This window comes from Cyprinus carpio, chromosome B16 (assembly GCF_018340385.1).
Source record: "Cyprinus carpio isolate SPL01 chromosome B16, ASM1834038v1, whole genome shotgun sequence".
Classification (NCBI taxonomy): Eukaryota; Metazoa; Chordata; class Actinopteri; order Cypriniformes; family Cyprinidae; genus Cyprinus; species Cyprinus carpio.
Genome location: NC_056612.1, coordinates 18174675 through 18199857, shown reverse-complemented (window position 1 = coordinate 18199857; position 25183 = coordinate 18174675). Strand labels below are relative to the sequence as shown.

The 25183-nt window shown below is 36.1% G+C and overlaps 3 protein-coding genes across 4 annotated transcripts; 1 reads left to right on the top strand and 2 right to left on the bottom strand.

Moving 5' to 3' along the window:
- Positions 1-3062: 3062 nt before the first annotated feature.
- On the bottom strand, positions 3063-8621 carry LOC109104869 (myeloid leukemia factor 2). Of its 2 annotated transcripts, XM_019118185.2 has the most exons (9): positions 8145-8621; positions 7831-8053; positions 7596-7704; positions 6819-6860; positions 6649-6702; positions 5665-5793; positions 3991-4150; positions 3676-3893; positions 3063-3580 (listed from the first exon to the last, which is right to left on the bottom strand). In XM_019118185.2, the coding sequence occupies exons 2-8, from the start codon at positions 7872-7874 to the stop codon at positions 3679-3681; spliced, it is 753 nt and encodes a 250-aa protein (XP_018973730.1). In that variant the 5' UTR covers positions 7875-8053; positions 8145-8621; the 3' UTR covers positions 3063-3580; positions 3676-3678. The 2 variants fall into 2 exon arrangements, with proteins under 2 accessions (XP_018973730.1, XP_042597184.1); XM_042741250.1 differs by having other exon boundaries at positions 7831-8621.
- A 1317-nt stretch (positions 8622-9938) lies between these two features.
- cdc42l (cell division cycle 42, like) lies at positions 9939-16200 on the top strand. The gene is made up of 6 exons (XM_042741251.1): positions 9939-10094; positions 10999-11103; positions 11369-11441; positions 12435-12544; positions 14168-14365; positions 14472-16200. Exons 2-6 carry the CDS (start codon positions 10999-11001, stop codon positions 14559-14561), a joined length of 576 nt encoding a protein of 191 aa, XP_042597185.1. The 5' UTR covers positions 9939-10094; the 3' UTR covers positions 14562-16200.
- A 538-nt stretch (positions 16201-16738) lies between these two features.
- On the bottom strand, positions 16739-21956 carry wnt4b (wingless-type MMTV integration site family, member 4b). The gene is made up of 9 exons (XM_042741249.1): positions 21421-21956; positions 20915-21112; positions 20577-20730; positions 20133-20217; positions 19411-19542; positions 19179-19321; positions 18955-19095; positions 17694-17856; positions 16739-17561 (listed from the first exon to the last, which is right to left on the bottom strand). Exons 2-9 carry the CDS (start codon positions 21001-21003, stop codon positions 17392-17394), a joined length of 1077 nt encoding a protein of 358 aa, XP_042597183.1. The 5' UTR covers positions 21004-21112; positions 21421-21956; the 3' UTR covers positions 16739-17391.
- Positions 21957-25183: the final 3227 nt, after the last annotated feature.

Here is a 25183-nt window from a genome sequence, read left to right as displayed (position 1 = left end):
ACACTTTGGATTTAGCTTCACTGCTGCCTTTGCATTGTAAAGATGACATTAGACTAAAAGAGCTTCCCCAAATCTGTACTTTCTTGTAAGACTGCAGTGGAGTGACCAGTCAAGCGGTCTCTCTCTCACACACACATACACAATCCATCTCCCTCAGTCTCTCTCTCTCTCCTGCAGTTTTTTCTTCCCTTTCGAATAGACCTCTGTCCCGGCTCCCATTGTGTTGTAACCATGGTAACCAACCTTGCAGAAGTGCGCGTGCGTTATCATGTCTGCTGTCTGACTGTCAGCGCCCCATCTACCGTTTGAAGCACGAGAGGCTGAGACTGGCTGCAGAGCTACTTTTGCATTGATTTACTGTTGCAGGTGTTTAACAGGGAGCGGCGTTCTCTTACGGTTTGGAATTCATTACAGCACATCACACGATCAACATTCAGTAAATAACCTGTAAACCTGTGACTGAAAGGAACACATGTTTATATTCATATTATGCATATGCATGTTCAGAAATCTGTAGCAACTTATAATATCTGTGGTTGCAATAGTAGTGGTTTGATACAGATTAAAATAGCCTATTAATTCATGCTTTTATGTCTGTTTAACCTATTAATAATTAGTCTAGGCTATAATTTAGTAATTGGTCTATAAAAGAAAACGCTGTTTAAAAGTGATTAAAAACAAACTTGATGCATTGTTTTGCATTTATATTTGAACCATAATGCAATTGGTCTCCGCTACAAATAGTTTCGAACAAACCCAAAGCAAAATCAATTTGAAGGAATAGGTTCAGTGAATGATTCACTCATTCATTTATAAAGACAGCAAGTTGTCGCCATCTACTGGCTCAATGAGGTAACCTGTCCAAAGAGTCACAAAAAAAAATAAAAAATTCAACCACTATTGCACAGACTGATATTTTGTGTGAAATTCGCAAATACAGACAATCTGAGTAATACAAAATAAAGAAAAGACTCTGAAGGCTGAAGTGTTGCTTGGCCAACCAAAAAACGAGAGCACTGTAAGTCCGGAATTAAGTGTTCTATAACGCTTTTGATTATAACTTCAAACACGATTTCTCTCATTAGGAGAGATGTAATATGTGTGTCTTATGGTCTCAAGATCAGACACACTATTTAAACATTCTCACTTTATATCTTGCACAGCAGTTTCAATAGTCTTTTTATAGCCACCTCTTGTCCCAGAGCTGATCATACTGACCTTCAGCAGCAGGTACTCATGAGTTTTCTACTGTCGGAAAGTCACAGTTTTCACAAACGAGAGTTAAAAAATAGAAAACAAAAAGCATAAAATTGGAGAAAGACAAGAGCAAAGAAATAACCTGCTCAAATAGATCTAGAGAAGTATTATAAACCACTGGTCTAAATCCTCAGTATAGGCTACATGTCGCTTAAGATCTGTGTCATGTAAGCAAAACCACATTACTTCATCCCATTCTGAAGGACTGACATACATTTTGTTTGATTTTTGCAGTGTGCATCACGGATGTATTTTGTGTGTTGCGCCAAGTACAGTATGAACCAATCTGTCAAGTGTTGTACCTTGTCTGCAGAGTGTTGTCTATTACCACAGCCACACCACACTAAATGTGGCTAGTGCACGAGAAAATCAGATAAATTACAGTATTTTTACTATAAATTTCAGTAAAATATCAATAATTTACTATAATAAAGTATATTTACCATAATTTGTACCAATCTAATTTATACAGATCTCTCTGTCTTATATATATATATATATATATATATATATATATATATATATATATATATATATATATATATATATATATATATATATATATATAAGCTAGTGCAAATACCATGTAGCTAAAATTACCAGAGCTTGTTGCTGAGCAAATCAGATCAAGCAGAAAAACAAACCATGGTGGCCAATGAAACCAGCAAGTGAAGTCAAATGATGTGCAATGAACAAGTGATGGGTAAGGCTGAAAAGAACAATAGGGTTAACTGCTATTAACACACATCTGTCTGTACAGACAACAATAGAAGGATATATCATAAACACAGAGCCTTTATATGAAAAAATGATAAGAAAAATAGTAATGGAAAAAAGGGGGATAAATCTTGCACTGATGAGGACAGAACAAACAAAATGAGTACAGTGAAAAGTGGAGGAAAGATCGGGAAAATAACTTACTAACAGTAGAAAACTATCCGGCCATGTCTCACAGAGATTTTTCCATAGTTAAGTGTGTTCTTGCTAAAAACTGATTGGCAGTGCTCTGCAAAAATGCATTTGATTACAGACAAAATGTGTATAAATGTATGTATACAAACATAAACAAAAATCACGTTTCCCACGATGTACTCACAAAAGAAGTCTATGGGGCAAGCATAAGCAAAAATAAACATTAAAACACACACACACAAAATTTTAGCATGAGACATTTGTTAACAGAAATTAAACCCACAAGCATTTTTATTACCATGTAAAGCTGGTAAATATGAGACCACACAACACGCACAAAGAATTGAACTATTATAATAAAAACATGGCTTTTAAACCATTCAAAATGCATTTCCCCAAGAAATGCATTATTGCAAAAACAAATTTTGTTCATAATTCAAACTATTCCAAAATATTTTTACAACTCAAAATGCTTTCTATTTTAATATATTTTAAAGTATAATTTATTCCTGTGATGGCAAAGCTGAATTTTTAGTAGACATTGCTCCATCCTGCACCACATGATCCTTTAGAAATCATTCTTATATGCTGATTTAGTGCTCAAGCACCCTCTCTTTTTGTTACCAATATGGAAAACAGTTGTGCAGCTTAATGTTTTTTTTTTTTATGGAAAAGTTCAGTAAGTTCAAAAGAAGAGCATTTATTTGAAATGGAAAGCTTTTGTAATATTGTAAATGTCTTTACTGTCACTTTTGATCAATTTATGCATCTTAGCTGGACAAAAGTTCATTCATTTATTTTTCTTTTCAAATCTTACAGACTCCAAATTCTAAAGTAGCATCACTAAGCATATTGTGGACTATCAAGGCATAGATATAGCACGGCACAGCCAATGATGTAACAAGGTCTTTTTATTAGTTAATAAGTTTAATTAGTCAGCATTGTACAGTTAAACCCACAGATACCCTAGTGTCAACACAAACATATATGGACTTTACGGTGAGTGCGTATGTGTGTGTGTGTGCACGCGAATATATGTGTAGTGTATCATTAAATATTTGGATATTGAAATATTGGAAGCATGGGAATTCATTTAAATACAAAGATGTCTGTATGTATGTATATATCACAAGGTTGAAGAGCTGTCTGAATTATGATGAATGCTGGTGTGTATGCTTTGGGAGTAGTAACGTGGTATGAAGTACACAGGCCAGGCCAAATTCCACACAACAGAGATGAAGTCTAAAAAATTCAGCCTGTGTTATGATACCTCATGCCAGCACGCGTCCCTGTAAGGAGCTGACTACACATATTGAGACAGTTCAGATCTATCAAACATTTGACCCCTCAGTTATAATTTTCTTCTCTATCCCTCACTTCTCTCTTCACAGCATCAGCTAGATAACTTCACCTGCAAACAGATACACAACGTGTTAAAAGAAAAGCCTGAGTATAACGTACAAATTCAAAGAGACAAGTTTCATTCGGGCCGTGTGAGATTTGTACCTTTCACCAGTCATAGCGCGGGCGGGAGTGAGGAGGATGGTGGCGCGGTGACTCGTGGCGAGGCGAGGGAGAGGAGGAGGAGCTCGGAGGCGCTGTCAGGGCCAGCTGCTGTCCAACCCCTGCACTCCGCTCACGCCCATAGTCTAAACTACGGGCATTAGGGGGGCGGTACCGGCCCACCTCTCTCCTCCACTCTTCATCAAAGGCAGCTGCCTCACCTGAAAGAGTGATTTTTACAATAGTGAATAGGAGAATTTCTTCACAAAGGTCCGAGACGACATTTAAGCAGTTAAGAAAAAGAGGGATTAGGCTCACTCTCTTCTAGGTTGAAGTAGTCCTGTCTCTCTTCACGGTCTCCTGTGAGACGGTTCCTTGAGCGTTCCATGACGTGACCTCTTTCACCAATGTGATGCCCTATAGCCATTCGCTCCAGCCCACTCGCACTGTCCCGCATTGTTTGACGTGTCTCTCTGATCTAAACAAAAATACACATATGCAACTTAAGAAACAATTAGTGGGGATTAAACAGTTTTGACACTTCTACATGTGGTACTTAAGAAAAAAAAAAGATTATTTACAAAGAATCAGCAATCCGGTTTAACCAGGCTATCACTGTCAATTTTTTTTTTTTTAAGAATTTCTGTTGCCAAATGCTGGGATCATTGCAATAATAAAAATGTAAAACTCAGATCAATGATGGATAACAATGATGATGGATAGGGATGCACCGAAATGAAAATTCTTGGCTGAAGTTGAAACCGGCCCCCTGGCTGAAGTTATTTGCCCCCCCCCGGGCCAAATACCGAATATGGTTTTTCACATTTTTTCCACCAAGTAATTTGCATTTTTTTTTTTCACCATTGCATAAATTAAATAGCTAAAATGTGCTTTTTACTGTTTAAAATTTAAAAAGAAAAATTCACAATTTAACTTAAAATTAATAAGATAGTAAAATAATATTTTTTGGTAATTTTTTGAGACCCCCCTTCTTGAACCATACATTGTTTTTTTTTAAACAATGTAATTTATAATAAATAAATGCAGACTTGCTGAGCAGAAGATCTTTTTTTTTTTTTTAATATTGGAAAATATTACAGATCCCAATTTGAACACTCTGTGAGAATGTTATAATAAATATATTAATAGAGCTGCTATTATTAATAGAGCTGTAATTATTATTATAGTGTTTTTTATTTTATTTTACAGAGCAACAGTAAAATAACAGTACTAACATTTATGAATGTTGATGGAGTTCTTGCTTTTTCTCAGCTTTTATTTTGGCAGAATCTGGCAGGAAGACCTCAGTGCTTCTTTCTCTTAAAAAAGAGCACATTTATGAATGATTCTAATTACGGATTTGGGATGTTTGACGCACTTATTACATTGTCACATGCCTTGTAAAAATTCATAGAAATGTTACTGAGCAACTGACGAGTAGCACTGTTTCAGCACAGATTTTCTACGCGCTCTGGACTTTGAATCCTGGCACCGCAGGCTCATCATCTCTGTCAGAATACATGCAATTTGTGTATTAGAAAATATTGAATTCTGAAAGTTTTTTTGTTTATTTTTTTAGTTGTTTTAGGAATTTCAATTTTGATATTTTAATCAGAGTAAACAGCAACTTCCTCTTCTCATCGGAGACATGCAAAGCAGTACTAAACACTCTCTGGACGTCTTTCTCGGACAGTTTTAAATGCTTCCACACTGCCAGCTTGTTTGCTACATTAGTGCGCGCCTCTATTTGATCACGTCCCGTCATTGTTCGGTACAATTTATTCCGTCTTTTCACTTATTCGGCTGAACTTTTTTTCTGTTTTCGCCCGAATAATTTCAGTTGCTAAACATTCGGTGCATCCCTAATAATAGAATGTCATGTGTATGGGTATATGTCCATTTGTGTGCCAGATATTCAAGACTGGGGCTCAAGAGTCAGTCACTTTCACATTCCCCTATATGTTTATTGCTGTGTGTCCATGTGTCTCTTACACCCCCGGGAGCAGTTCGAAATTCACTGGTCTGCTGATAGACTTTAGGTGCTCCTGTGTCTGTGGAGGAGTACGAGATGACTGTGGAGGAGGAGAAGGTCTGGCAGTTTGGAGAACCAGACATTCGTTCCTACAGAGTAAAGAAACAGAAAAGATATGAAAGTCTCATTAAACAGACTCTCTCTGTTTAAATCTAGATTAAAGACATCTCTTTGGCCAAGCATTCAAATAATGCATCTCATAATCTTGTACTGCAGTTATATTTGATCAAATGCACATTATTATTCCTTAGCTTGGGTTGAACAAATCATTTTTGCTTGGTTGGAACAGCAGCTATGCTAATTATGTCTCTATTTGTTTCTCTGTTTCCCAACACAAGCTTCAGTCTGGATCCAGCCCTTTCAAAGACCTGAGATGACCGAACACCTGAGAAGAGATGATGCAAACCCCTCAGAGGACCTCAGATGATGCCAACCCTGAAACAACATAAACTACCAAATTTTGCTACAAGTTTGATTGCAACATAATCACTGCTGTTAATAGTGTTCATCGTCTGTTTGATTACGTCATTAACTGAATTTTACCATACATTTCTGCCATATGTACATCAATTTGACAGTCGCCACTGACAAGTTACTGCTAAATATATTGTAGAAACGTAATTTTCTGTAAAGCTGCTTTGCAAAGATTTGTATAATAAAAAGCGCTATACAAATACACTTGAATTCAATTGAATTAAATGAGAATGTAATCAGTCAACCTCAATAATTTTTGCAATTGTTTTTTCAAAATATAGAGAATAAATATAGACTTTTGATTAGTTTAGTGTGAAATCTAAAAGGTAGCAACTTGAAAGTCACAGTATCCACTTATTCCATCTTAAAAGCTGTAAACGATAATGCACCCTTACCATTAACAAATGGAATGTTCTTGAAGTATAAACCTGAATTCTGATTTGTGGCTGTTAGGCCACTCTAAAACTCACCACGTTCTCCATCATCCCACCCATCATGCTGAACATGTCCATAAAACCTCCACCCTGAGAAAAAACACAGAAATCTTAAAATGCACTGACATAAAAATTTAGGATGCAGCACCATTTCTGCCACTAATCAAAAAAAGTGAGCTCCTTCGTAAAGAGTCAAGATGTCATACCATTCCCATCATGCCGAAGGGGGCCAAGGCTCCAGCTTGTGGCTACAAAGGGTAAAATATGGACAATTTAATCTTCAATACAAGCCTAAAATCACTCATAAACACTGACGAGAACAACTGAGACAAACTGGAGAGATGCAGAATTGAGCATCAAAATGACAGTAAACATATTAACAGAATTACTTAACCCTCATGTTGTGTTCTGGTCATTTTTACCAAGACAGAATTTTCTTTTTCCCCAAAATGCTAATTAATGTTATCAAACTGGACTAAAACTTACTGATTTGGCTCAAAATTTTCATTGATAATTTTTTCTCAACTTGTTACACTTGTGATGTTCCCAGTCAAAAATGACCAGCCTACAAATACTTACATATGAAATTCTTGTTATGCAACATTACTACTAAATATCAGATTCAATCTTTTAGTCAAATTGTTTTCTGTCTATTACCACAGGTTTTGTATTTCTTTGCAGAACTGACTGATCATAAGTCTCATTGAGTTTATGCACTTCAGTTTTAGAATGAAACATGCCAAAATTATCCACAAATAATGGGGTTTTTTTTCTTTCACTTAAACATATGCTCAAGAGGCCTATGACCAATCAGTGCCAATACAATAATTAGGATTTGGTGGTAATACAGAATAATGAGAGATTTACAAGCAGTTTAAAAGGCAGGCCATTTCTGATCAGAACAACTTATTTTCAACAATTTTTGCACAGCACAAGGGTTAAAAATCTGTAAATCGAGCCCTTTTTACAACTCTAATGTGTACCTGCACGCGTGCACGTGGATGCTGGATCTGAGGGGTGAAAGGAAACGGGTCCATCCCAAAAGACCCAAAGAGACTCCTCATCTGGTGTCTGTGTGCTGCGAATGGATCCTTTTACAACATAACATGCACACCATTTTACTGGCATAAAATGCACTTAAAATGTATTTTAAAGCACTAATGGATTCACCTCAATCACTCAAATGCATGTTGTCATTCTGAAAGTACTAATACTCACATCATGTATGGGCTGTCATCCACATCATTCAAATAGCGAAACATTGCTGTTGCTCTTTCTTGGTTGGTTGAACTTGCACCAGTAAATAAACTTTAATCAAAACCCAACACAACAGCAGCTCAGGAGCTCGAAATTGGTCAACCAATCATCAAGTTCCCCTTGCCAGATATGCAGAACAGTCTCAAATGGAGAATTATACAATCCGGCCTGCGCGCTCTATTACCTAATCACAATACAAACCATCAATTTACCGAGCGAGATGGATAAAACACCCTGATATGTTAAAGTAGCTCTGCAGAACATTTATACGTTACCTAACGTTACGTGAATAGCGTCGAATATTCCAGACAGGTGCTAATCCATAACAGCCTGCGAGCTATTTCTGATTGTTAGCCTAACATAATAACATGCGCCCGGTAAGCATTTGTTTACAACCACGGCGGGCTTCGGACATACGAGTCAAGGTGAATTTTATCCAGCTGGCGAGAAAAACGGCAGCACGCAGAGCAGACGGACCGACGGAAATAACCGCCGCAGATGAGCACAGGAAGACAGTATGACAAAGGAAACAAAACCTTGAAGATCTTGGGCGAAAATCTTGCGCTTCACGCGGTTTTTTCGGAACGCACTACATCAGAGTCGATGCCATGTCACGCGCTGTCACTAAAAAACAGAGTCCAGTGAAGAAGAGATGCTTTTGATGGGAAGATTACGTGCACTTAGTAAAACAGGCACAAAAGCCAAACGTCAACAGAAAAGCGAGCTGGGAGGGGGAGGAAGAGGAGGGGAAGAGCGCTGCGCACATTCCGGTGAAGGAAGATAAAAGTTTAAGCGCTGCTCTCAAAATGACTGTTTTTGGCTCCGATCCCTTTATATTTTGGTCACCACTTGGTCATTTGAGGGTTATCTTATTGATTTTTACGAGCATTATTAATGTGATGCTTAGTCATTAAATCATGTATGTTGTACAATGTTTTGCAAATGTGAGGAAATAACGAGCTGTATAATGTAATGTCTTCAAGGCTTGTTCATTTAACTTTGTTTTGTTTATTTTTTTTATTTTATTAATATTATTTTGACTTCTTTTTTGTCTTTTGTGGGTTAGAGACAGTATATGGTTAGAGCACGTATAACACGTAGAAATGCGGTCCTAGAACTGCGGTCCTGAAATGGCACAGGTCAGGAACACACTATTGGGGATGGTTTTGCAATATTGTGTGCAAAATATAAAATAATAAAGCACCAATAAATGTAATTCTCTCTCTCTCTCTCTCTCTCTCTCTCTCTCTCTCTCTCTCTCTCTCTCTCTCTCTATATATATATATATATACACACACACACGCATACATATTTAGGCAGGGGGCTTTTATCATGTTAAAATACTTTTTCTATCTGTCCTTCGTTGCAGTGTTTAGAAATTAAACGCGAAGAGTGCATTTCTTTAATATATTTTAAGCTGAATGATGAATTTCAAGATTAAACAGAAAAAATAATAGAGTTTATTGCCTAGATGGGAGTACACAGGACAGAGTAAAGCCACTTTTCCACTCGTTTCCAAATCCAGTCACGTGATATATGAAAGTTATATCCTACTGACATTTAGGTTCACAGGCTGTGAAACCAAAACTGGTTCTTCTATGGGATTTTGGTTCCCCAAAGAACCTTTCCATGAGCAACTCTTAAAAGAACCATTTTTTTTTCTTAGTCTGAAGAACGTTTTAAAATTCTAAAGAACTCCTTCCACTGTAAAGAACCTTTTGTGGAATGAAAAGGTTCCATGGATGGTAAAGGTTCTTTGTGGAACCATTGATGCCAGTAAAGAACCTTTATTTTTAAGAGTGCATATTAAAAACTGTGGGTTTAGCAGCCTTCTAGTGTGTTAATTTCAAATATTATGATTTTTTTTATTATTATGAATTGTATGTTTTAATGTAGTATGTAAAATAAAATAAGAAGTGCAAGCATTTCTCAGACTAATGGACCACATTCTTTCCATTTTAGTTTGTGTGTCTTTAAAACATTTGCATTTATAAAATTCTATATGAAAATCCCTCTATCGTTTTTGCTCTTTAACCATAAAGTAAAGCAGTAGTCCTAGGCCTAGAGGCCTCATAATAGGAACTACATCCTGTGTTGGGAGTGTGCGCAGGGTGGGCTGGCTGGATATCGCAGGAACTACGACGAGACGTTTTTCGCTTTCATTCACGTCAGATTGATACTCTCAAACCCGGACGTAACCAACGCCTAGTCGCCGGAGAGGAACGGTAAGCAATTCTTAATCTGTAACAATGTTTTATTTGGCTTTTAACATATAAAACGGTTGTTAAACAGTACACGTTTTAGGTCAGGTTTTACCGTTGAGTAATTTTGATTTAGGATGATTTGTGGCCCTCTCGGCAGTGCTAGCGCGTTAGCTTAGCCTCGCAGCATCCTGTCGCCTTCATTAAACAAAACTTTGATTTACTTCACTGTTGACAGATCTCCCAAAGATTTATTTCGTTTTCTGTTATCACCATAAACACCACATTTCTTAGCCATTTACTGTTGTATTTAATTAAGTAGATTTATCAGGCGAAGTTTTTAACTCTATTGGTGGGGGAAGAGAGCATAATTAAATTATTCTAATGTAAAATCAGACTTTCAGTATATGAAAGAAATACGTATCATCATCTCATGTTTAGAAAAATCGGCTTTGAATAAACGACACGGGTTTAATTAGTGTTTTACTTTAAAGCTACGTGGTATTCGGTTTTTTTATCGTTCCAAATTGGACTCCAAATGTAGTAATTAATAAGGACGAACACTTTAATGTCTAATGTAAAAGTAAAATCATTCAGAAACGTTAATGTAGCTGAAAACCAGACGATATTGTTACGATATTGATCGACAAAGTCAAGCTTTCTTCTCAGCTGCGTTAATATGCGGAAGCAAGTAAGACGGGACACATTCTTGTAGATTTCTTTCTGTATGCCTGCTTTTGTCTCTGAAATCAAATCACATCACATTATTGGCAATTCTGTTAAATGCGTTCAGACTGCCTAATTGTGTCACAGTGGGAACAGTGAACGCTGGAACTGCTCAAAACAAATGGTTCACTCAAAGGTATTTCTGAATATTCCCACGAGAATCCCAGTAATAACTTGATTTTCAATCTCTCTCTCTGTATAGATGCAGACCATAAAGTGTGTGGTGGTTGGAGATGGAGCTGTCGGAAAGACCTGCCTGCTCATCTCATATACAACCAACAAATTCCCCTCTGAATATGTTCCCACGGTAACGGAGTAAAGGGTGGTGGGCTCTGGGACAGAGATTCTGGGGGAGGGGGCGCAGTGATCGAATGATTATAATAATAAGTAATAATGCTAGCTATAATTTGTTGTGTGCTTTGTGCTGTTTAAGACTAGGAACTCAAATGTATTTTGTAGGATATTTGAGTTGGCTGAGACATTGTTAGTGTTATATATATGTTTAGTGTTGTCTGAACTGAAATGTGATGTACATTATGTGTGAATTAGATGTTTTTGTGTTTGTTTTACAGGTTTTTGATAACTATGCTGTCACAGTGATGATTGGAGGTGAACCGTATACACTGGGGCTTTTTGACACAGCAGGTAATACACTTGACATAAATCTGATTTGATTCCAATTAGCATAATATTGATTTAAGTGTCAACACAATGCAAAGAGACCTGAGAAAATAGCTGTTGCTGTGGAAAAAGAAGATGGAAAAACTGGAAAAATGGTGCTGAACTTATGGCATTTTATGCATCAATTCATGCTGTGTCCAGATCCGCTGACTCTTTCACTATCTAGTGAATGTCACATAGTTCAGTATAGGAGGGCAAGTGAGAGAAAATGCATATTTGGATAGCTCTTTAGACAATATTATGCATATTTGCTCTGCATATTATGCTCTGAAGATGATAAAAACAATTTTATATCCAACCTTCTTGTTCAGACTGATACTTGTTAAAAAATGTTAATAGGATTTAAAATTGCATGTTGATTTACTATAAACACATTGATACTACAATCTGTAGAATTAAATAGGTGTAATAGGGTGAAAATCACATCTTGCCCACACACAATTCCACCATGTTCCTTTATACACTGCCGTTTAAAAGTTTGGGGCCAGTAAGTTTTATTTTCTTTCAAGTGATTAATACTTTTATTCAGTAAGCAGCATGCATAACTCAAATAAATGCTCTTTTTTCACCTTTCTATTCGGATAATCCTGTAAAAAATGTATCATGGTGTCCAGAAAATTTTTTTAGAAGCACAACTGTTTTAACATTATTAATAATAATGTTTTACATAAATTATTATATTATTTTAAATGGTAGTAGAATGCACAATATTATTGTTATTACTTTATTTTTGATCAAATAAATTCACCTTGTTCGGCATAAGACACTTCAAAACAACTTAAAGTTTTTATTGACACTAAACTTTTTAACATTGTATACATTAATTTATAATTATCTCTGGCTGTTTTATTTTAAGATGCATTGGATTTCTCTTCAGTTTTAGCTGTTGTGTTCATCTCGAATGACTCGTCGTTGAAGAGAGGTGGTAATGTACTGCGTCTGTTCTTATTTTCTCAGGTCAGGAAGACTACGACAGACTCCGGCCTCTTAGCTATCCGCAGACAGACGTCTTCCTTGTTTGCTTCTCTGTTGTTTCTCCTTCCTCCTTTGAGAATGTGAAAGAGAAGGTAGGTTTTCATCAAATGCTTTCTGCTTTCGTGCTGGTCTCACTGTTTGGGACATCAGAACCTGAAAGAAGCACTTTTTTCTGATAAGATCATTGACATTTGTTATTTATGGTATACTAAACAGTCACGATTTAGCATTTCAATGCTATATCTATGGTATGGTTTCATGTACAGATACATACTTGCTTTAACACATTGTATGTTTCATACAGTCAGGCATTAGTTGGATGACACTGACGTCACATGTTGTTTAGTGTCACTAAAGCACTCTTTAGCAGTACCTGATTTTCCTGCTGGACTTGGAGAATGGAACTCATGTGAATAGACCTGAGATGTGTTTAAACTGATCAAAGCATACATGAAAAGCACATTCAATACGGAGACATATCAGATTTCTGGAGAAATGCTGGATTTTTGTAATTTACTTTTAGATGCATATTTGTCAGTGGTTTTCTAATCAGATTTATTAAATTTAAATTAAACTAAAATTAAATTAAATTTATGCATTTAGCAGACGCTTTTATCCAAAGCGACTTACAGTGCATTCAGGCTATCAATTTTTAGCTATCATGTGTTCCCGGGGAATCGAACCCCCAACCTTGCGCTTGTTAACGCAATGCTCTACCACTTGAGCTACAGGAGCACTATTTATATTTTAAATATATACTTTTAAAGTAAGATTTTTACTTGGTTCTCTTTATTATGCAATTATCATTGATTAATTGCAGTTCTGTGCACATTTGTTTTTTTTTTGTTTGTTTGTTTTTATTTTTTTTAAACAGTCTACTGTTTTTCAGTCTATTTAAGGAACCGATTTCCTGCACAGTGGTGCTAGTTTCATGTTTCCTGTATCACTTCACAGTCTCCTTAAGAAGCTGTTTTTAAGCAATTAAATGCTTAAACTGTTTAATGTTGTATAACATGGAGGATAAATAACCTTTTTACCAGTTTTGTAGTGTGGAACTGAAACCGAAAACATATGTGAAAATAGGCAGCACAGATTAATTTGTAAGATAAAGACAGCACAGAGAATTCAAGTTCATAATGTCGAGTAATTTGAGGTTTATCATTATTATTTCTAGTATGCACACACACACACTACCATTCAAAAGTTTGGTTTTTGAAAGAAGTCTTATGCTCACCAAGGCTGCAGTTATTTGATGTTTGATGTTATTATTTGATGAATAGAAAGTTCACAAGAAAAACCTTCATTTTAAATAGAAATCTTTTGTAACATTTTAAATGTTTGTCACTTTTAATCATTTGCTTCCTTGCGGGAATAAAAGTGTTAAGTAATAAAAACTTACTGAACTTGTACTGTAGAATATTTCTTTCTATGCTATATATATTTCAAAATAATTGTAATTTTTATATTGAACATTTCTTTGTCACATATGTATATATATATATATATATATATGTTTTAATATTATATTTGTCATATATATGTTTTAATATTATATTTGTTATATATATATTTGTTTTAACTCAGAAATTGGAAATAGGTTTGAATTGCAAATTTTTAAGTGTTTTTAAGGTTGTTGGGTTGTTTGTTCTGATTGCATTATGAATAGCTTTCTAGGCACTGTCTTACCAGTCCTTTATCTCCTCTCTCTTTCTTTGTGGGTACCAGAGATCTCTCACCACTGTCCACGCACTCCTTTCCTTCTGGTGGGCACTCAGGTTGACCTGAGGGATGACAGTAACACTGTGGAAAAACTTGCCAAAAACAAGCAGCGCCCCATATCACCCGAGAGCGGGGAGAAACTGTCCAGAGACCTCAGAGCTGTTAAATACGTGGAGTGCTCCGCCCTCACACAGGTTAAAAGAGCAGCTGCACACACCCGTGATGACATAACAGCTCTACTCACTTATCAGCACTCACATGACCTACTGCAAATTACATTTTACCATCTCTTTCTTACAGAGAGGCCTGAAGAATGTATTTGACGAGGCGATACTCGCCGCCCTTGAACCTCCGGAGACCAAACCCAAGAAGCGCTGTGTCCTTTTGTAGGAACACAAGCAGTGGGTGATGCACTCACTCCAACAAGAGAGGCAAAGAAAAAAAATAAACCTTTTTAAGGTTGGTAGGGCTTGGGGTTTGGAGTGGAGAGAGTTATAATTGGGAAAAATTACGGGAACAAAACGGCAAAAAACAAAACAAAAAAAACATTTGGCAACAAAAATGGTATTGCAAACAAATGCACACTGTGCCTTTATAAATGTTTCTAGAACAACAGAAGAAATTAGAGAACCCTGGAACCAATAGCACCCCTGCAAACAAAGAGCATAATAAAAAAAAAATAACAAAATAAAAAGATAGGTGCACTTTACGCATGTGATGTCTTACAGAACAACATATAGATTCACTTTAATGCTTTAAGTGTCAGTTACATGTAATCGATCCAGAATTAAGTGTGACAAAGTTGCACAAATACATGAGATTAAATGCTTCAGGTTTGTGATCGGCATCCAAAATGATTTTTTTGAAATTCTTTTGCAGGACAAACGTGGGTTTGTCTCTGAAACATGCTTTTCTCTAAGCCGCACAAGAATGGTTGGCACACAATGTCTATAAACAGCACATTTCATAGTGTAAAGCTGAACATGCTGACTGCTCTGATGAACACTTCTGCAGGGCTCAGCTATTTGCTCTGTAACCTGTGGATAGTGTGCGTGCAGAAGCTGACTTCAGCTTTCTTAAATCTCCTCAGTTCGCTGTGTCGCAATATTGCAATGGGCACAAAAGCTATTCTTGACAAATTTGCCTTTTAGTGTTTAGTGTCCTTTTTCCAGTTTTTAATGTTGCGGTTTTGCCAGTTCTAGACAATGGACTCGCATGACATCTGTAGGCAGGTTCTGTTTAACATGTGGTTCACATACTGTTGTTTATACGTACTGGACTGGATCTGGCACAAAAGCAAGCTAACGTGATTGGTTTGGGCATATAATTAGCTCTAATCACTGACAATGGCGTTGAAACAGAACATATACGAAAATAAACTAACAATTTTAGATATTTTTACAATTTTAATGTTGGATCAGAGTGTTATGGCCATAGAAATAACACACTATGGCCACATCCCCTCCTGAGTGACCCGTGTTATATGGTTTGTAAGAGAGTTTGGGACTTGAGTGGGAGCCAATGGATTTTTGTTCACAAGCATTTGTTTCTTCCTGTATGAGCCAGACTGTTCTCTTCTTCTGTGGTTCATGCTCCTAGAATCTCTCATAAGTGCATTTACTCTCGAGCCACGCAGTGCCTTCTGCTGGCCATTTAGAAAACTGAATTTTATTTTTTATTTTTATTTTTTCTCTTTTTTTTTTTTTTTTTTTTTACTTTGAGTATGATGTATTAAATGTATTACTGTTTTACTCTTGGGTGAATGAATAGTGGTGACATTTTGAAACTTGAGATTTTTTAAAATGGCATTTTATTTTATTTTATTTTTTTGCTAGAGTACCATTTGATTGTGATGTATTAATAAAATAACAATTTGAAATGTAATATTTTGAATAACCGATCTTAACAGTCGTGAGGATAACTGATGATGATAATGATGATGGTTTGAAATGTGGCCTTTTCTTAGTCAAGTTCTGCGGTGTTTGGAATCTCACTATATTTGTAATAAAAGTGGCGCGACTGACAAACAGCTGTATTTCTATCCTGTTTTTTTTTAGATGATTACATGATTGTTTAGTGTATGCCAGGCATACTGCCATTCAAAAGTTGGGGGGTCAGTAAGATTATTATTTTTTTATTTTTATTTTATAAGAAACTAGAAGATAGAATACTTTTATTCAGGAAGGATCTGTAAATGCATTAAAATTGACAGTGAAGTCCTTTATAATGTTACAAAAGATTTCAGTTTCTGTTCATTTGAGCTTAATATTTATTAAAGAGTTTTGGATAAAAACGGTTTCCACACAAAAAATTTAAGCAGCACAACTATTTTTACCATTACTAATAAATGTTTCTCCAGCACCAGTCAGCATATTGGAATGATTTCTGAAGGATTAAAGACTGGAGTAATGATGCCGAAAATTCAGCTTTGTCACCACAGTAATAAATGACTTTTAAAAATATAAATGTTGAGTTTTAGCTGCAAATGTTGTGTTTTTGACTGAATAAATACAGTTCTGGTGACCCTAAGAGACTTTTTAAACATTTTTAAAAACCCTGCTCAGTCCAAAATTTTTAATTTAATTTATTAATTTAAAATGTGTCAATCCATAATTAACAAACACATCTTTCCACATGTAGGATGTCAAACAACTTTATTTTAGGCCATATAGATGAGATAATGGCAATAAATGAGCCTCTATACAGTAAGACAAGCCGAAACAAAACACAGCTAAAGCCGCAGAGTTTGCAGGTGGAACTTTCCATCCAGAGATAATGCCACACTGGCAAGATGAAGTTAAATAAATAAACACAATCAGCAAAACTGAAAAGAAATTCATAAATACAGTAAACAGTAAGAAAGACTCTAGAATTAAATGCTAAGGCCTCAGAGTAAACTAACGTTATTCTTCTGCTATTCTTCAGAGGTTATTCATCTCAGCTTTAAGAGCGTTGTCTGAGCATGTTAGTTGCTGGTTTTGTAGCATTTAAGAAATGTAATAGCATCTGCATGTTCCTTTTTAGCAAAAGTGCAATTGAAGATTAAAATCGTTAAATAATGTAATGTCACATCTGAAAGAACTTTAAAGTCACCAAATAAGAGGCATGATGCAGAATGTTTTAAGTGGAGCAGGTTTGTTGTTCATCATGTGGGCATTAATGCAGGCTGGCATGAGATGAGGTGCTTCTGGTGTGGTTGTGCGGTTTTTCCAGGTACGTCTCATTCCCGGCAGGTGTGTATGAGAACTGTGTTCTTACACTGCTGGCAGCGAACCGAGCAGCACCAGGAGAACTTACAGGAGCAGCGCTGGACCACCTCAGCCCGGCCTGCTCGAAAACCTGGGCCACAACATAACAGTTCACATCCGTCTGGTGCCAACCGTGAGGTTCCTAGGACGTGGAACAAGGTTAAGTTAAGAGTGATAAAATAACACAAAAAACCAGGGAATGATTCGAGAATTAATAATCAGAAATTATATACAAGATCAAAGATTATTTTGTGTCTAGTTTTTACACGTTTACCATTACAACGTCGTCCTGCAGTGCCAGGAATGCCATTGTCTGGATCCAAGCGGCAGAAATCTGGTGAAGGGGCTAGGTAGACCAGGTCCCGTGCGGCTGGTGGCTTCACTTGAGGGTCCCGTGGAAGGAGGGCTGTCCGAGAGCCCACACGTGTCAGTCGTACCTAAGCAGAAAAAATGACCATGACCCTTGAGCTTAGATGCGCATTTATGCTGCCTTCAACAACACTACAGTGGTGAAATTCTAATGCAGCAATGCTTGTATCCTTCACAGAGAATGCAGTCCCATAATGCATTGCAATGAGCTTTAAAAACCATCAAAGATGGTGGACTACATTCAGTTCATAGAAACATTGATGAAAAAGACTATTGTACCTACAGTAAGTGCGACATGGTGTTGTTTGTTGGAAACAACCCACATTTTTCAACTTTTAGTTAAGGAACCATATTCAACAGTGGAATTCATGGTGAAAAATTGTAACCCATGATTCTGCAGAGAAACATCCACTAATTGTTGAATTGCACAAGAAAATTGTGCTAAATTGTGCTAAAAACTCTTTAGCACCATCCACTTATGTAACATAATGTAATCAAGTAATTTTCCCTATGCTCTCAGGCTACATATATGCATATTTTGCAATTAAAAAAAAATGTTGTTTTTATATCTATAGTTAATTTGAAAACACTAGTTTAATATTTCTACCTTTTTGTCTGACTGTCATTTGCAGTGCTTTATGGGATTGTGGTTCTTTCTCTCATTAAAACTGTAAGTCCTTAGTCTTGTACCTTTGTCTTTTGGTCTCATTTTCTTTAACAAACATTTTTTAAAGATTCCTTTGGGAAAAATTAATAGGAATGAACTATCAAGGCTACTGAACCACATCCTGTATTTCAAGCACCAAATAACTAACTAAAATCAAACTCAGAAAAACAAACACTTAAACATACATCAGTTTGATAAGAACTACGTAAAATGTCAGAAACCATTTTTGGAAAATTGTCATTGAAATGTAATTGGGTTTTTTTTTTTTTTTTTGGCACACGTCCCATTCTTTACATGGAGAGGGTGGGTTAATGACCTATATTGCAGCCAGCCACCAGGTGGCGTTCGAAACGTTTGGCTTCATTTTTCAGGATGTGTGTGGCACACTTGGTTCCAAATCAGACACTTATGAGGTTTCATCTCAGAGTTCTGCCTTAGATGTAGGCAGTAGTCTGCTAGGCAGCTCAGTAGTTTTTGGAACAGGGCCATTGTGACATACCTCTGTGGCCCCATCAAAGCGTTCTTTCAGCACACCACCGACCCGGCGGAAAGGAGGCATGACCTTCCAGCAAGTTCTGAGCTCACAGGACCCCGAGACACCATGACACTTACACTCAACCTGCATGTTATGGAGAATCGCCTGAACAAAGATAGAGAAAACCATGAAAACAATATGCAGTTGACAACGTGTTTTAATATCAATAATTGAAACATCTCACTTGCCTTCCGTCCTGCCTCATTATTGTGAATGTTCATTAGCGGCCGCCCCGACGACATGCCTTTAGCTCTCTCTGGCTCATCCACAAAGGTCTGAGAGAATGCAACGCCATAGGACAGATTATCAGAGCAGCCTGACCACTGGAAACCTAAGGGTGAGTGAGAGGCATATGTTTGGCATGAGTTTTTTTTTTTAATCAGTGTGAATTATTGGTTATTGATGTGTCTCACTACGCACCTTCAGGACTGACCCCCCTGACCTTTCGGTCACAGCCGCACCTCTCCAGTTCTCCCCTGCTACAGCCCCGAGTCACAGCCACAGCAACTGCTGCTGATGAAAGAGCATGGACAAAAGCAGCCTCACGGGTGCCTGAAGACAGCACACAAATGGAACAGGACTAAGTTGTCTTTTAGAGTTGACAATATTGTTTGTGTTTTGTGAGATTAATGTAAGGTTGAAGAATGTTGGAAAGTGGTCTGTTATTAATAAGTAGTTTAATATAAATACTCTGAAACTGCAGTTTCTTCAATAAAAACAATACTTATTTAAGGGGGGAAATTATATCAGTTCATGTTTTTGTATTTTTATTTCTTTTTTGGCCATGTTTTCTGAGGGCCCCTACATATTTGACCAGTCATTGAGTAGAAAACAGTAAAAGTTTTTTTTTTTTTTTTTTTTTTTTTTTTTTTTTTTTTTTTTTTTTTTTTACAATTAAATAATTTGTCTAAATTGAATCAATTAAAAAAATTAATTAAAAAAATATAAATTAAATTAAAAAAATAAAAATTAAATGTAAAAAATAAAACTGAAATTAAAAAGCTTGAAATTAAACACTTTTATTTCATTATAGCCCATACTTGAGCGATGATGGTAAGATTATATTCAAAACTGTAGCATAAAATTATGACATAATCCAATATGTTTTGATACTGTATGCTGTGAAAGCATTTCGTTGTAACCTTGGTTCATGACTCGTCCAAAAATATTGATCCCGCGAGGGGTGGTGGAACAGTTCCAGCGCCGGTTTCGAAACTGGTGTTGACACTGCAGTAGTTAAAACCAAACAAATAGCTGTAAGTCAGAGTTTATATATGTAGATATGCAACTGTTTAAGTTTGCTCATTTCTAGCCTAAAAGTATTTGTGGGCTAAAATCTGACCGGGGCTAGTTGTCACAAGCAATAGAGAGAACAAAAGTGGTATGTTGTTCACTGAACTATATTTTTATTGGGACAATAACAATAGAAATTTACAGTACTTTTTTTGTAGCCACAATTAGATCCAGAAAGAGCTTTATTGCCAAGTGTGTTTACATACACAATGAATACACAATCATGTCCTTAAATACATGAATGTCAGTACTGTATGTTCACAAAATTGTCATTGTTTTTCAGCCTCTCTCACCTCCTCTATGACCATCTCTGCAGCCTTTCGCACAGACTCCATGACCTCCCCCCGTGCCCGGCACACCCCGACTTGGCCTGGTGTCAACCCCCTCAGACGGCCACATGGTTCTGCACCAGACACAGGACGTGAGCGTGGTAGACGTGCCAGAGAACTACAGAGACAATACAGCACAGTAAAGAACATGGAGAATACATCAATACATACACATAAATAAAAGGACAACATTGTGTCGGTAAATTGAAACTAGCAGGAAGATGCAACAAATAGAGTAGAAACAAAGAAAGTGTGGTAAATTATGGCATAACAAACAAACGCTTTCACACAAGCCAACTTACACCCAGTTGCTTGCCATGGTGAGGTGGGGTGCCCATAGCAACAGCAGGAGGAGTCGTCCCGGGAGAGTCACGGAGGACACTGTTGGCATCAGATTGCCTGTCTGTCTGACTACCTGTCTGTCTCTGAATTAGTGATCAACTCTTGTTTCTTTCAGTCTTACAGCTGTGCCTGTTACGTTGGGGTTGTTCCCCTCATATCTGTCAAAATCAATAGACAGGAAATTACATGACTAATTGTTAAATTATTGTGTGATATAATTTTCTATTATGATATATATTACTTGAACTGCTCATACTTAATTACTACTTATGCATATGCATGACTGGTATAATAGCAATTACATTTATACAGATTATGACTGGCATCAGTGTGTATATGTATTTTTGTTGTATAATCTACACATGGGCAATGCACAGGTTTTAATGTGATATTTCTAATATATTAAATATGATCTAAAAAATAAATCTAAGTCAATCACTAAAAAAGACAAAAAATAAATTTTTACCACTTTGAGGTCCAAAAGGGTCCAAAATATTCCTGTTGACGAACTGCTGAGATTACGTTTCAAATCTGCTAGTTAGCCCAATATATCATCAGCTTGATCTATTGTAATCTTTTCCATTAATTCCACTTATGTTTTGAAGATAAAATGCCTCTAAGTTGTAATCTTATTGTCACGCAGAGAGAGATATTCATCTTATGACATTGTCATCTATGACAACGAAAAAAAGAGTAAAATATTTTGGTTGAGTAAAATAATCAGGACAAGGAAAACAAACGTACTAATCAGATAGATATATGATCAGAAACCCTTTATGATATTCCATTTTCTTAGATCCTCTTACAAAGTTATTCCTTTTCCCAGCTATCTAAAAAAATATATTATTCTTATCTTAAGAAAGCACTTCCATTTCCTTCAGATCTGTAACGGTATATGTGGGGAAAAAAGTTGCCAGTAATCCAATTTGTCCACCAAAATGAGCAAATCCAAAGATAAAAAAAAAAATACAAGTGTGGATGGAGTGATGGTTGTGGGGTTATATAAAGGAAGGATGGATAAAGGGTGGGAGGGTTGGAGACCGCAGGGAGGGGAGGGGTGAAGTTTTCGGACATAGTACATTAACATTGAGGGATGAGCTTGCACTCATTGTCCAATTTACTCAAGACGTAATACGTGACCTCTACTTAATGAGTCCCGCAGGATGGTGCCTTCAACTCGTGGGATTATACAAATGCTAACACGCTCGACTGTGTGTTTGTATTTGTGTTGTGCGTCAAAAAGAGGGCAATTGACCAAAAGTCGAGTGCCAAATCACTGTCTAAATGCATACATCTGTGAGTGAATGAGAGAGAGAGAGGGAATTCCTTTTGTCAATGCATGTGACTTGAGCATCTGTTACCTAGTATCAGTGAAGGCTGCATTAGAATATGTTGCCCTTAAATCCTGAGACTCTCACAAAAGAGTTGCCCTTGAAAGCCGGCGGAAATTGATGGAGAAATATGTGCCGTAACAATAAATAACCTGATAGATAGAACAGCAGGGGAAGGGTGCTCAGACCTGTCCTGAAACGGGCCTGTGTGAACGTGTCTTACCTAATGTTTAATTTTCCCAAACTTTTGTTGCTCTTTTTACGAGTGTCCCCCCTCCCCCTTTTCTTTCCTCCCTCTGCCCTGCTCCTTCTTTTTCTCTCTCTCCATATTGTCTTCGAAGAAGGGATGACATTTAGACAAGGAGGAGAAAGCACAGTGCTGACAAATATTAGAACTGAGGCAAATAAATCACCACAGAGAGAGAGAGAGAAAGAGAGAGAGAGAAAGAGAGAGAGAGAGGGAGAGAGCATTAGGACAACATCTTGGATTTCATGGATCTACTGTGGCCCTCCAAAAGTACTTAGGCACTTAAAGGGAAAGTTCACCCAAAAATGAAAATTCTGCCACCATTTACTCATCTTCCACGTGTTCCAAACCTGTATAGGTTTCTTTCTTCTGTTTAACACAAAGGAAAACATTTTGAAGAATGCTGGTAATCAAACAATTGACGGTAACCTTTGAGCAGTTTTTTTTCATATGGAAGTCCATGGCTACCATCAACTGTTTGATTACCAACATTCATCAAAATATCTTCTTTTGTACAGAAGAAGGAAACTCATACAGAATTTTGGTAACTTGAGGGTGAGTAAATTAACTTTAATTAGTTTTTTTAACAAATGATTAAATGAGGTGGCATCTAAAAACAATTACTTATACACAGATAACTATGGACATTTTCCCTAACATTTGACATCAATAAACAGAAAGTGTCTAAATATTTTTTTCTGTCTTAATCTCTCTCTCTCTCTAAATAATTTTAAACCTTACAAACGTAATTTATACATTTCTGTAAAACAAATGCCATTTTGTCATATATGGAATATATGTTGTTATAAAATGTAAAATGTTAATACATTTTTACATGCTTTTAGCTTTTGTGGTAAAATAATGAAACATTTTCTTTTTCTTATAAGCAGTTACTCTTTTCATTTATAAAATATAGCGTTATATTGCTTTAAAATGTTTAATATCTGCATAAAATTGTTTTTATACATTTTATGCTAAACATTCAGAAATTTCAGACTTACTTATATAATTAAACTGCTTTTTTATCTGCAATAATACGTTTTTATTTTTGTCCTAAATATTCATAAATTTCAGACCTAACATAATTACATAAACTACACATAATTTACACATAAATTTCTTAGATATATCTTTATAGTTGTAGATCTTGTGAAAATGTTACAGAGCCATTTATTTACTTAAATCCACCTCTAGGTCTGTTTTACTGCTGAACTCTCCTGCACCTTAGCAAGCAAATAAATAACTGTGCCCCCTTAGAGATTCACTGCCTTTCTCTCCCCTCCCTTGCACTGTTTCACCCCTCTCCTCGTCGTATTCTCTTTGTGTCCTGCCGTCCCTCGCAGTGACGTCTTGCACCGTCTCCCCCAGCAACGCCATGGCGACCCGCACCCTCATGTCATGTCCGGCGCCTCTCTTCTCCTCATCTCTCCATCCGCTCAGGCCTTGCTCGTAAATAAAATCTCTTCTTTTTAAATCAAGTGTCCCATCTGTCGGAATCTGTTTTACACTCTCATTTTAGGTGTCACTGTGGCTAATTGTGGCTGTTTTGTGTGATTTAACATGGGTTCTGGTGGACACCTGAGCTGGACTGTCAATTGCATCATTTGAGAATGTTACATTTTACATTTTATTATAAGTATATTAAAATATAGAGGCCTATGTGTGTGTGTGTGTGTGTGTGTGTGTGTGTGTATTTTTAAATAATTCAATAATATTAAACATTAATCAATATATTTTAATGTTAATATTATACAATTAATTTGTATACATAATCTGTGTGCATATATATATATATATATATATATATATATATATATATATATATATATATATTTATATATATAAAATGTACATACTGTATATGTGTATATATTACAAATTCATTTATTTTTATTTTAAACAATTAATATTTCAATTAATCTACACATTTTTGTTTATAAATTAATTTGTATATATAATAATTAAAACATAATAATGTAATATAAATAATATAAATAATTTTAACAGTGAATTATTTTTCATCAGTAAATATAATAAATATAATCATTATATCATATTATGTATTAATATATTTTTCTTAATATTATTTGTATATTAATTTAAATTATATATATAATTTGTAAATAATTTGCATACATACATACATACATACATATATAGATGTGTTGTGTGTTTGTGTATATACATACATATACACACACAAAGTACATACAAATTCACTTACATGTCTGTGTGTGTGTGCTGTTAGAACATGCATCAGAACACAAGATGACAGCACATAGTGATTATTATTGGATGGCTTGTTGACCTCATTCTAGAACGCTTGCACTGGGTTACTGCAGACCACTGAGAGAATATTATGGGATAGAAATGACAGCCCTCCAATCTGGCAATCCCTCCCATCCAACTACACACATTCAGTCAGTGTTCTCTAAGAACTGAATGAATGCCAGAATGACTTGCTGTAAAGCATTGCCGAGTCTTGTTGATTTCAAATTAATATGGCAGTAACTTATTTGCAGGACCTAAAGTGAAATGTTTCTGTTCTTTGTTGTGAGTGATGCAGTTCACGTCCCATCCATCTCGCCACTGGATGTCCTCACTGCTCCTTTTTAGAGAGGAAGGTGATGCTAGAATATTTGAGCTTGTTG